The sequence below is a fragment of the Crotalus tigris genome, unplaced genomic scaffold (assembly GCF_016545835.1).
Source record: "Crotalus tigris isolate CLP2741 ecotype Arizona unplaced genomic scaffold, ASM1654583v1 scf7180000020177.261782, whole genome shotgun sequence".
Taxonomy (NCBI): Eukaryota; Metazoa; Chordata; class Lepidosauria; order Squamata; family Viperidae; genus Crotalus; species Crotalus tigris.
In genome coordinates this window covers 170,161-181,776 of record NW_024097893.1, presented here as the reverse complement: position 1 = coordinate 181,776, position 11,616 = coordinate 170,161, and the positions used below count along the sequence as shown (strand labels likewise).

At 59.6% G+C, this 11,616-nt stretch overlaps 2 protein-coding genes across 2 annotated transcripts in view; one reads left to right on the top strand and one right to left on the bottom strand.

The window, feature by feature from the left end:
- Positions 1 to 64: 64 nt before the first annotated feature.
- Positions 65 to 5,267, bottom strand: CDK5 (cyclin dependent kinase 5). Its single transcript, XM_039365754.1, has 12 exons — positions 5,111 to 5,267; positions 4,606 to 4,694; positions 4,255 to 4,322; positions 3,244 to 3,304; positions 2,237 to 2,293; positions 2,028 to 2,123; positions 1,410 to 1,484; positions 1,033 to 1,129; positions 864 to 933; positions 661 to 721; positions 459 to 539; positions 65 to 359 (listed from the first exon to the last, which is right to left on the bottom strand). The coding sequence occupies exons 1-12, from the start codon at positions 5,145 to 5,147 to the stop codon at positions 273 to 275; spliced, it is 879 nt and encodes a 292-aa protein (XP_039221688.1). The 5' UTR covers positions 5,148 to 5,267; the 3' UTR covers positions 65 to 272.
- A 2,187-nt stretch (positions 5,268 to 7,454) lies between these two features.
- The window catches only part of SLC4A2 (solute carrier family 4 member 2), a 42,047-nt gene continuing 37,885 nt past the window's right edge, over positions 7,455 to 11,616 (top strand). Inside the window, exon 1 of the mRNA XM_039365739.1 lies at positions 7,455 to 7,604. The gene's annotated coding sequence lies outside the window, so the exon portion shown is untranslated. The remainder of the gene's footprint in view (positions 7,605 to 11,616) is intronic.

The following is an 11,616-nucleotide window of genomic DNA, read 5'->3' as shown; positions in this document are numbered from 1 at the left end:
AGAATAGCCCCCTCCCCCTTCCCGGCCACAGTGGCTACAGGTGAGGGAAAGACCACAAGAGGGAGGAGGAGAGAAAGCAGCAACTTTTATGGAATCGACAGCACATCGTCACACCGACGACAAAACTCACAGCTCAGATCGGGATGCTGGTCCCGGAGAAGGAGGATTTGGCCCAAAAAGGGTTGGGGAGGGGGGGGGGAGGGAGGGAGGGGAGGTGCCAGGTGGAACCCCCCCCCTGCCACCGGCACTCCACCGCTGCGTCCAGTGGACCGTCAGGGGGGGCAGAAGTCCGTGAAGTAGGGGTGCTGCAGGGCGTCCTCGGCCGAGATCCGATGCATCGGGTTGCATTTCAACAGGTTCTGCAAAGGCAAGGGGAGCAGGGACCCTCAAAATGGAGAGAGGTGGGGTGGCACGGGGGGGGCAGAGGGAGGGGCCAGGGCAGGGGAAGGCAGCCTCACCTGCAAAAGGTCCCGGCCGGTCGTGTTCAACTTCGGCACAACGTTGACCAGCGAAGTTGTGGCGGGGTACATGGGGTAGGGCTGAGGAAGAGGAGGAACGGGCAGGGCAAGGGGTCAGAGGTCAGCTGAAGCCCACCCTTCTCCTGGCGCTGCCCCACGTCCCAAACCACCCCTCGCGTGAGGGGGGGGAAGACCTCCTGACCTTATAATCGGGGAGCTTCGTCATGCCCGGCCACTGCTCCTCCGTCGGGGTGCCCAGCAGCGTGGACGAGTAAAGGATCGGGTGGAGTGTTCGCCTGTCTTGGGCCCCCCCACCCCGTACCTCGCTCCCAATTATGCTGTCCCCCCCCCAGTACTCCCTCCTGGCACTGCCACTTCGGCCCCCCCCCTCGGCCGCAAGGATATCGGAAGATGCGCTTCAGTTGGTCGTCCACGTCGTTGCCCGGAAAGAGGGGGCGTCCTGCGTTGGCTAGCTCTGGAGAGGGGGGGGGGCAGAGTCAGAACCCAAAACAGACACCCATCTTTCCCAAACCGCAGTCCCCCCTTCCCACACTCCCACACCCCTCAGCCTTACCTGCGAAAATGCAGCCGGCCGACCACATGTCAATGGAGGTGGAGTAGAGCTTGGCTCCGAAAAGGACGTCGGGGGGGCGGTACCAGAGGGTCACCACCTGTGGGGAGATACCCCCCCCACAAACCGGAAGTCAGGGAGCAGCAGAGCCCCTTTCCCCCCAAAGGGGAAGAGAACAGAGTTCCCCCCCCAAAAAACGATAGTGCACAGAGGCCAGGAACGGACGGTCGCGAGGAAGCGTCTGTCCCCTCCACCGCCCCGGAACAGACCATTCCCGGATGGGCATCCTGGCGGAAGGATGCCAATTGTGCCTGCGGGGGGGGGCGTTGCAGGGAATGGACGCCCCCCCCCCTTCCTTCTCTGCCCAGGGCTCGGCTTACCTCTGCCGAATAACAGCGTACCGGGATGCCGAAAGCCCGCGCCAGTCCGAAGTCCGCCAACTTCAGCTCCCCGTTCTGCCCCCCCCCCCCCAAGACAAGACAGGCAGTCAGGAAGGGAAGAGCTACCGGGGTGGGGGGGAGGCACACGGGGAGGGGTCCCCATTGGGGAGGAACGTCACCCCGTCCCGGTGCCAAGCAATTTGGGTAAGCGGGAGAAGCGTCGGCACAAGGCTGGCGCACCCCAGGTGCTTTTCACCCCTTTTGGCAGGGTTCCTGCCAGGAAAAGCGTTGGCAGTCCCCCAAATTGGGCTGGGGGGTAGGAGCAGAGGGAGGTGGATGAAAAACCTCCGGATCTGGGTGCTAATTCTGCCGCCACCACCCAGACGCAGAGTCCCGCCCCCTCCCCGGTGGCCTCGTTTGCCCGTACACCCCAACCAATGCCAGTTTTGCATGCATCTGGGGCCCGGGGAGGGGCCCAGCCCGCCTCGGGGCCCGGCCTGCCTCAAGGCGGACTGGGGGCAACGGCAGCGCCCGGCGCTCAGCTGCCTGGCACTCTTTGTCACGGGAGCTGGAGGGGGGAGGGCTGGCAAAGGAGACCCCTCCCCTCCTTGGACTCACCCGGTTGATGAGCAGATTCTGAGGCTTCAGGTCGCGGTGCAGGACGTTACGGCTGTGGCAGAAGCCCAAGCCTTTCAGCAGCTGGTACATGAAGGACTGGGGGGGGTGGAAGAGGTGAGGGGGGGTGGCGTTCCCATCAGCCAGCCTGCCAATTGCACCATGCCCCACAGGAGCCGAAATGTCCTATCCCGGACGATCCCCCAGCTCACCTTCACAATCTCGGCGTCCAGGTCACCGTTGCAGCTGTCGAAATATTTCTTCAGGTCCTGCGGGAGGGGGGGGCGTTGCACCGAGGGTCAGCAGAGGGGGGGTCATCAGCCCCCCCAGACTTCTATGGGGGGCAAAATCTCCCCACTTCCCCCCCCTGCAATTTCAAGTTGCCCCAGCAAGGAACTCAGGAGGGAGAAGGGCAAGAAAAGGGGACAGGCAAAGGGGGCAGAATTTGGGGGGGGGGTTCACAAGGGTGCGGTTCCTCCCCGCCCCCCCACATGGGGGACAGGAAAAGGGAGCAAAAGTACAGTGAGTCCTCGCCTTACAGCAGTCACAAAACAAGTTACAAAAACGACCCGTGGCCGTTTTGCAGAGCTACGACTTGTGTGCTCTCCCGACGGCTACGTCGTCAAACCTTAGCGGCTCGGCCGCCGGTTCCTTTTTACGACCGTTGTTGTGTCTCACGGTTCCCCCTTTTTGGGGGGGACAGTCTGATCAGCAGGAAGCCAAGCTCACTTAACAACCGGGGCGTTCATTTAGCGACCGCAGGGATTCTCTTTAACCCAGGTGTCGAGAAATGTTGCAAAAAGGGGCCAAGCCCGCTTCGCCCACGTCCCACTTAGGAACGTACATGTTAGCAGACCGGCGGTCGTTAAGTCGAGGACTATCTGTACCATTGTGTGACCATGAGTGGCCACTGAAAACTCACTCCGTCTTCCTCCCCCTCCCCCCCCCCCGGTGCCTTTGGGGTGGGAGGCCATGAGCCTGAGATGGCCAGGGGGATACAGGACAGTGGGGAGAGCGGGGGGCACGGGGGGAATTGGGGTTCCTGCTGGCAGGCAATGCAGTAGGGCACCAACTACGGAGGTGGGGGCTGGGGGGGCTCTTATGGCCCGCCCCCCGCCGGAGAACACTGGCTCCCAACCCGTCAATCTGGGACAGACTTGGGGGCATCTCTGCTCAGGCACCAGGAAAATTGAGGGCAGGACCCCTTTTGTCGCCTTACTTGGTCGCAGAACTCGAAGACCAGCGTCAGCTTCTTGTCGCTGTGCAGGACGTCGTGCAACCTGAAAGGGGAGGGGGACAGTCTGGGCTGGGGGGGGTCTTCCCCGGCAGTCACCCCCACCCTCTCCTCACTCCCCGCCCAGCAGGGGGAGGGAGAGACCCCCTACAAAGCAGTGGAGGCCCTGACACTCCCAGCCCGGCTTCTAACTGGCCTGCCCCCCCCCTCAAAGAAAGCAAGGAGAGCTTTGCCCCCCTGCCCGGCGGGGGGGGGGAGACACAAGGTCCAAGACGTTAAGAGACCCCTACCCCCCCGTCCCAATCCTGTGTGGCCGAAACCTCGCCCCCCTCCCCAAAGGAAGCAAGTAGGGTTTTGCCCCCCCCGTCCAGTGGGTGGGATACAAGGTCCATGAGGATAGAGACCCCCACCCACATATACACACACACACACACACACACACCCTGCACGGAAAGCTCTGTTTCTGTCTGGGGGGGCTACGACGGCAGTTCCCCTCGCTGGGCCCAATCCTGTGGGGCCGAAACATCGCCCCCCCCTCAAAGGAAGCGAGGAGGGTTTTGCCCCCCCCCCAGTCTGGTGGGTGGGATACAAGGTCCATGAGGATAGAGACCCCCACCCACCCACACCCATACACACACACACACACACACACACACACACCCTGCGCGGAAGGCTGTGTTTCTGTTTGGGGGGCTACGACGGCAGGTCCCCTCCCTGGGCCCAATCCTGTGGGGCTGAAACACTGCCCCCCCCTCAAAAGAAGCGAGGAGGGTTTTGCCCCCACGTCTGGTGGGTGGGAGGATAGAGACCCCCACCCACATACACACCCACACACACATACACCCTGCCCGGAAGGCTGTGTTTCTGTCTGGGGGGGGCTACGACAGCAGCTCGCCTCGCTGGGCCCGATCCTGTGGGGCCGAAACCTCGACCCCCCCCGCCCCTCAAGGATGGCGGGGTACCCCGCGAAGCCCCCTCCCCACCCCAGAGACGGACCGCACGATGTTCTTGTGTTTGAGCTCCTTCAGCAGGCAGATCTCCCGCAGGGCCGAGCTGGGGACCCCCTAGGAGAGAGAGGGGAGGGGAGGGTTAGGGGGGGCTGCGGCCTTTGGAAGGACGAGACCCCCCCCAAATGCAGCCAAAGGATGGAAGGAGATGTGTGTGTGTGTGTGTGTGTGTGTGTGTGTGTGTGTGTGTGTGTGTGTGAGGGGGGTGAAGAAGCCTCCTGCGCAGCCCCCCTTCCACCATTTGGGGGGGCAAGCACCGCAGAAGTGGGAAAGCCCCCTGCCCCAATTCTTCTCCCTCTCTCCCTCCTCCCACACCCCCCCCCGCGGGCAGGGGGCTCACCTCGTCGTCGTCATCCAGTCGGACCCGCTTGAGCGCCACGATCTCGTGGGTCTCCCGGTTCTTGGCTTTGAAGACGGTTCCGTAGGTGCCTGGGGAGGGGGGGGCAAGCATCGCTCAGAGACCCCCGGAGACCCCCCACCCCATGGGAGGGAGGGAGGGAGGGAGGGGTGGTCTCGCCCCCTCCCCTGCATCCTTCTCCTCCCTTGCGCTAAACAGGGTTGGGGGGGGTCTCCCTCCGGGCTGGGAATCCCACCCCCATCCCAAGCCCCCCCCACCCATTCCAAGCCCCCCCCACCCATTCCAAGCCCCCCCCACCCATTCCAAGCCCCCCCCACCCACAGCCCCCCCACCCTCTCCGATCTTCTCGTATTTCTGCATGGCGGGGGCTCCGGCCGCCAACGCCCCCCCACCCCGAGCCCCCCACCCATTCCAAGCCCCCCCACTCAACCCAAGCCCCCCCACCCACCCATAGCCCCCCCACCCCCGCGCGGGGACCCCCACCCACCCTCTCCGATCTTCTCCAGCTTCTCGTATTTCTGCATGGCGGGGGCTCCGGCCGCCAACGCCCCCCACCCCGAGCCCCCCGCGGGAGCGGCGCGACCCCAGCCCGGCTGCGCGCCTCGCCCGACCCTCCCGCGTCTCCGGCTTCCCCGGCGCAGTCCTCCACTCCCCCCCCCCGCCCCCGAGTGGGACTACGACTCCCGGCGTGCCTCGCTTCCCCTCCCCGGGCGGAGCGGCCGCCCCGCCCGCCTCCTTTGGCCGGGAAGACTACAGCTCCCGGCAGGCATAGCGCGGGCGGGGAAGGCTGCGGCCGGGCCGGGCCGGGCGGGGAGCGCCGAGCAGAATCGGGGAATGGGGGGGGGGAGAGAGGCGGAAGGGGGGAGGACCTCGGAGGTCATCTAGTCCAGCCCCCCCACCCCGCTCGAGCAGGAGACCCTTACAGAATCACAGAGCCGGAAGGGATCTCGGAGGTCATCTAGTCCAACCTCCCAGTTTGAGCAGTAGAGCTTTACAGAAGGACAGACTTGGAAGGGACCTTGGAGGTCATCTAGTCCAGCCCCCTGCTCAAGCAGGAGACCCTTATACAATCGCAGAGCTGGAAGGGGACCTCGGAGGTCATCTAGTCCAACCCCCTGCTCAAGCAGGAGACCCTTATACAATCGCAGAGCTGGAAGGGGATCTCGGAGGTCATCTAGTCCAGCCCCCCCCCCGCCGCAGCAAGAGACCTTTCCAGAATCACGGAATGACAGAGTTGGAAGGGACCTCAGAGGTCATCTAGTCCAATCCCCAGGAGAGCCTTACAGAATCATAGAATGACAGAATTGGAAGGGACCTCGGTGGTCATCTAGTCCAGCCCCCCCTCTCAAGTAGGAGATCCTTCCAGAAATGTAGAATAACAGAGTTGCAAGGGACCCCAGAGGTCATCTAGGCCAACCCCATGCTCAAGCAGGAGACCCTTACAGAATCATGGAATAACAGTTGGAAGGGACCTCGGAGGTCATCTAGTCCAACCCCCTGCTCCAGCAGGAGACCCCCCCGACAGAATCACGGAATGGCCGAGTTGGAAGGGACCTCAGAGGTCATCTAGCCCATCCCCCTGCTCGAGCAGGAGACCCTTCCAGACTCATGGAATGAAAGTGACGGGCTTTTTCCTTAACGTCCTCCGGCTCCCGCCCTCTTTCGGGAGGGGTCAGAGTCTTGGTCCTGGATTTACAACAATTCATTGAGTGACCGTTCCAAGTGACAACAGCAGTGAAACAGGAACTTTGGACCGTTTTTCCCCACTTAACGACCGTTGCAGCCTCCTCAAGGTCATGTGATTCAAATTTAGACGCTTGACAACCGGTTCCTATTTACGACGGTTGCAGTGTCCCGGGCTCACGTGATCCCTTTTGGCAACCTTCCAAATTCAAGGGGGAAGTAACCACGAGACTGCAATGGTTCACTTTACGACGGTGGCCAGAAAAACGGGGCAAAACTCACTTAACAATATTGTAGCGCACGGTCTTCCAACTGGGCCCTTTGGTGACTTGGGGACTTCAACTCCCAGAATTCCTCAGCCAGGATGTTTTAAGACAGGGGTCTTCCAACTGGGCCCTTTGGGGACTGCTGGGCTTCAACTGCCTGGCTGAGGAATTCTGGGAGTTGAAGTCCACCAGTCACCCAAGGGCCCAGTCAGAAGGCCCCTGTCCTGTATAATCTATATCGGGGGTCTTTGAACTTGGTTCTTTTAGGACTGGTGGACTTCAACTCCCAGAATCCCTCAGCCAGGAAGCTTTAAGACGGGTCTTCCCACTGGGCCCTTTGGGGGACTTCAACTCCCAGAATCCCTCAGCCGGGACGCTTCAAGGCAGGAGTCTTCAAACTGGGCTCTTTGATGTCTTGGGGATTTCACCTCCCAGAATTCCTCAGCCAAGGCAGGGGTCTTCCCACTGGGCCCTTTGGGGACTGGTGGACTTCAATCCCAGAATTCCTCAGTCAGGAAGCTTTCAGACAGGAGTCTTCTGACTGGGCCCTTTGAGGACTGGTGGGCTTCAACTGCCTGGCTGAGGAATTCTGGGAGTTGAAGCCCACCAATCCCCAAAGCGCCCAGTTGGAAGGCCCTGTCCTGTGGGGTCTTTGAACTTGGCCCTTTGCAGACTGGTGGACTTCAACTCCCAGAATTCCTCAGCCAGCGTGCCTGGCTGAGGAATTCTGGGAGTTGAAGTCCCCCAGTCCTCCAAGGGCCCGGGTGGAAGACCCCCTGATGTAGCAGCGGAGATAACATCTGAGGCTGGAGGGCGGTTGTAAGTCGAGGACGGCCTCCCTCTCCCAGGGGGAGGGGCTTCCTCAGCCGCGGGGCCGGGCTTGGCCTGGCAGTGTACGTGGCGAAGGCTGGGCCCCGCTGCGCATGCGCGGCAGGCAGGCAGGCAAGACAGACAGACAGACAGGGTCCGCGGACCGGTGCGGTGGGGCTGCGCTCCATCGCTGCTGCTGCTGGTGCTGCTGCCGCCGGTCGGGTGAGTGGCGGTCGCGGGAGCGAGGACTTTGCGTGTGTCGGGGGGGGGCAGGTCCGAACCTGCCAGAGAGGCAAGGGAGGGGCAGGCTGGGGCCCCCAGAAAGAAGGGTAGCCCCAGTCCGGTTGCTTGTATTGGGGACCCCCCCCCCGCCCCAGCCTTTGCTGGGAGATGCGCGCTCCGCAGGAGGGTCCACAGTTGCGACCCCGGAGGCGGGCCGGCTTGCAGCCCCCCTCCTTTGCTGAGCCGCTGTTTAGGGGAGGGGAGGGATAGTGGGGAGGGGGTCCCCCGGGGCTGCGTGTACTCCCCCTCCCCGATTGGGGAGGGGGCGGCCGGGAGGGGCCGTGGGAACGGTGCGGGGGCAGCCGGGCAGGGCAGGGCTGGGTCGCGCACCTGCCCGGGGTGCTGTTGCGCAAGGGAGACTGTCCCGGGGTGCCCCCCCCCCAAACACACACATGCACACACACACACACACGGTTTGCCCGCGCCCCAACCCCCTTTTTGCCCGGAGACGATGCCTGGAAAGCACCCCCCCCCAACTTTTGGCTGGGGAACCCCCCACCCCCTTTTTGCCCGGAGGGGCTGCCTGGAAAGCAGCCCCCCAACTTTTGGCTGGGGGACCCCCCACCCCCTTTTTGCCCGGAAACGATGCCTGGAAAGCAGCCCCCCCAACTTTTGAATGGGGACCCCCCCACCCCCTTTTTGCCCAGAGGGGATGCCTGGAAAGCAGCCCACCCCCAACTTTTGGCTGGGGAAACTCCCCCCACCCCCTTTTTGCCCGGTGGGGATACCTGGGAAGCAGCCGAAAGCGCCCCCTCCCCAACCTTTGCCTGTTTGAACCAGATCTTCCCCCCCCCCGCCCCACCCCAGTTCCCGCCTCCTCGGGAACCGAACCCCCGGCCGGGTGGGCCGAACGAGTGTCCATCCATCTGGCTAGAGAGGGATGCTGGGAACTGTAGTCCCACCCCCCCACCCCGGTTCTAGAAGTGGGGAGGGGGGGAGCCAGAGACTCCCCACCCCCTTCCTAGCCGGACTTGCTTTGCTGCTGAATTGGGGACGTTTTCCCCCCTCCCCACGGTTTGGGGGGGTTCCTTTCCTCCTTGAGCCCCCCCCCCACTGTCTCTGCTGCAGTGGGGGTCCCGTATGGAGAGGAGGGGGCTGTTGGGGCTTGTCCGTCCCTCTCCCCCCCCCACTCTACCCCCTGCAGCTCCTGCGTTGTGCAGGGACGGGGGGGGGAGGATGACAAAGGGTCCGGTTTGGCTGCTTCCCCACCTCCAGGTTTGGGCTGGGCAGGCTCGGGGCTATAAGCGAACCGTCCTGGGATGCTCCCCCCCCCGCCCTTCCCCTCCCCAGAGGTTTGTAAAGATTCCTTTGATTTCCCACAGAGGTTGCGACACCCGTCCCTCCCTCCCTCCTGCTAAGCGTCTGCTGTTGCTGCCCTTGGTTTGGGAAGGCCGTCCCTTCCCTGGGGAGGGAATATGGAATTAGTAGGATAGGATAGAAATAACATTGGAGAAGAGAAGAGGGTTGAATGGAATGGCATGGAAATAGAATAGAATAGAATAGAATAGAATAGAATAGAATAGAATAGATCAGTGGTTCTCCACCTGTGGGTCGGGACCCCATTTGGGGTCGAACGACCATTTCACAGGGGTCGCCAAACAAGGCTGTCTGCCATTTTTTCCCCCTTTTCTTTGGCCACGCCCCTGGCACCCGGTGATGTATAAGTGGTTGGGGGTCACCACAACATGGAGAACTGTATTATGGGGTCGCGGCATTAGAAAGGTTGAGAACCACTGGAATAGATGGAAGGGACCTCGGAGGTCATCTAGTCCAACCCTCTGCTCCGGCAGGAGACCCTTACAGAACAACAGTTAAGAATAAGAATAGAATAGAATAGAAATAGAATAGAAATAGAATAGAATAGAATAGAATAGAATAGAATAGAATAGAATAATAGAATAGAATAGAAAAATATGAAATGGAATAGAATAGAATAGAAAATATGGAATAGAGCAGAATAGTAGAAAATATGAAATAGAATAGAAATAGAATACAATAGAATAGAAAATATGAAATGGAATAGAATAGAATATATGGAATAGAATAGAAAATATGAAATAGAATAGAAACAGAACATTATAGAATAGAATAGAGTAGAAAATATGAAATAGAATAGAAATAGAATAGAATAGAATAGAAAATATGAAATAGAATAGAATAGAAAATATGGAATAGAATAGAATAGAATAGAAAATATGAAATAGAATAGAATAGAAAATATGAAATTTCACAACAGAATTCAGAACAGAATTATAGAATAGAATTATAGAATATAGAATAGAAGGTGAATAGAATTGAATATAGAACAGAATAGAACAGAATTCAGAATATAGAATTCAAAATACAGAATGCAATGCAATAGAAAGTGAGTAGAATGGAATATAGAAATAGAGCAGAATATAGAATATAGAATATAGAATAGGGCTGGCTTCCCAGCTTTTTTGGCGGAAGGGCTTCTAAGTCAGCGCCTGAGGCTATGTTGGTCCTGCAGCGGCTGGGGTTAACGGGGGGGGGGGAAATGGCTCACGAATGCACCTGCTTGGGCAGGGGGTTAGACTGGATGACCTCCGAGGTCCCTTCCAACTCTGTCACTCTATCATTCTGTAAGGGTCTCCTGCTCGAGCAGGGGGTTGAACTAGATGACCTCTGAGGTCCCTTCCATCTGTATTTGTCTGTGGTTCTGTAAGGGTCTCCTCCTTGAGCAGGGGGTTGGACTAGATGACCTCTGAGGTCCCTTCCATCTGTATTTGTGGTCTGTAAAGGTCTCCTGCTTGACCAGGGGGTTGGACTAGATGACCTCCAAGGTCCCTTCCAACTTGGTGGTTCTGTAATTCTGTGAGCGTCTCCTAACTGAGCAGGGGGGTCAGACCAGATGACCTCCAAAGTCTTCTGCTGGAGCAGGGGGTTGGACGAGATGACCTCCAAGGTCCCTTCCAACGCTTCCTATGATTTGGTAAGGGTCTCCTGCTTGAGCAGAGGGTTAGTCTAGATGACCTCTGAGGTCCTTTCCATCTCTATCTCTATTTGTCTGTGGTTCTGTAAAGGTCTCCTGCTTGAGCAAGGGGTTGAACTAGATGACCTCTGAGGTCCCTTCCATCTCCATTTGTCTGTGGTTCTGTAAGGCTCCCCTTCTCGAGCAGGGGGTTGGACTAGATGACCGCTGAGATCCTTTCCATCTCTATTTGTCTGTGGTTCTGTAAAGGTCTTATGCTGGAGCAAGGGGCTGGACGAGATGACCTCTGAGGTCCCTTCCATCTCCATTTGTCTGTGGTTCTGTAAGGCTCCCCTTCTCGAGCAGGGGGTTGGACTAGATGACCTCCGAGGTCCCATCCAGCTCTTTTTTTCCCCCTTTTCTTTGGGAGCGAGAATATGGCTGGCTTCCCGGCTTCTTTTGCGCAAGGTCAGCCCCTGAGGCCGTGTCGGTCGGGCAGCGGCTGGGGGGGGGGTGAACGGGGTGAGGGGGGGTGGGAAACGCGGGGGGGGGGGGAATGACTCACCTGCCACTCAGCAGTTCTGGCTAGCCGGTGAGTCAGAGGGCCGTGGTGGAAATCCTTGTGATCATCCAGAAGTGCAAATTGTGGGTTGCCTGTGTCTTATGTTGTGTCTGTTCGCCCCTGGGTGGGGAGGAGCAATAAGGGGGGGCAGGGTGGGAACGGCCGGGGGGGGACTGCCCCTTTGGGAGGAGCTAGATAACCACAGACACCCCCCCCCTTTTTTTCTGGAAAGCAGGCAGTCCGGCTTTTGGATCTCGGCTGGCTTGGGGAACTCCCTGCCACTAGATGGAGTGGCTGCAGGATTTTGTGTGGGGGGGGGGCTTTGAAGCAGCCATTTCTTTCCCTCCCTCCCTTCTTCCACATCTGGCCTGTGGTTTCGGGATCTCCCCCCCCCTCTCGCCAGGGAGGAGATGGCACTCTGTAAAGCAGGGGTCTCCAAGCTTAGCTACTGTAAGGCT

Excerpts from the sequence above, each read along its gene's own strand:
- CDK5 (XM_039365754.1), bottom strand. The coding sequence starts at position 5,147 with ATGCAGAAATACGAGAAGCTGGAGAAGATCGGAGAGG. Across the intron at positions 2,294-3,243 it reads TCTTCGAGTTCTGCGACCAA|GACCTGAAGAAATATTTCGA; the intron begins GTAAGGCGACAA and ends CCCCTCCCGCAG. Across the intron at positions 1,485-2,027 it reads AGAATCTGCTCATCAACCGG|AACGGGGAGCTGAAGTTGGC; the intron begins GTGAGTCCAAGG and ends GGGGGGGGGCAG.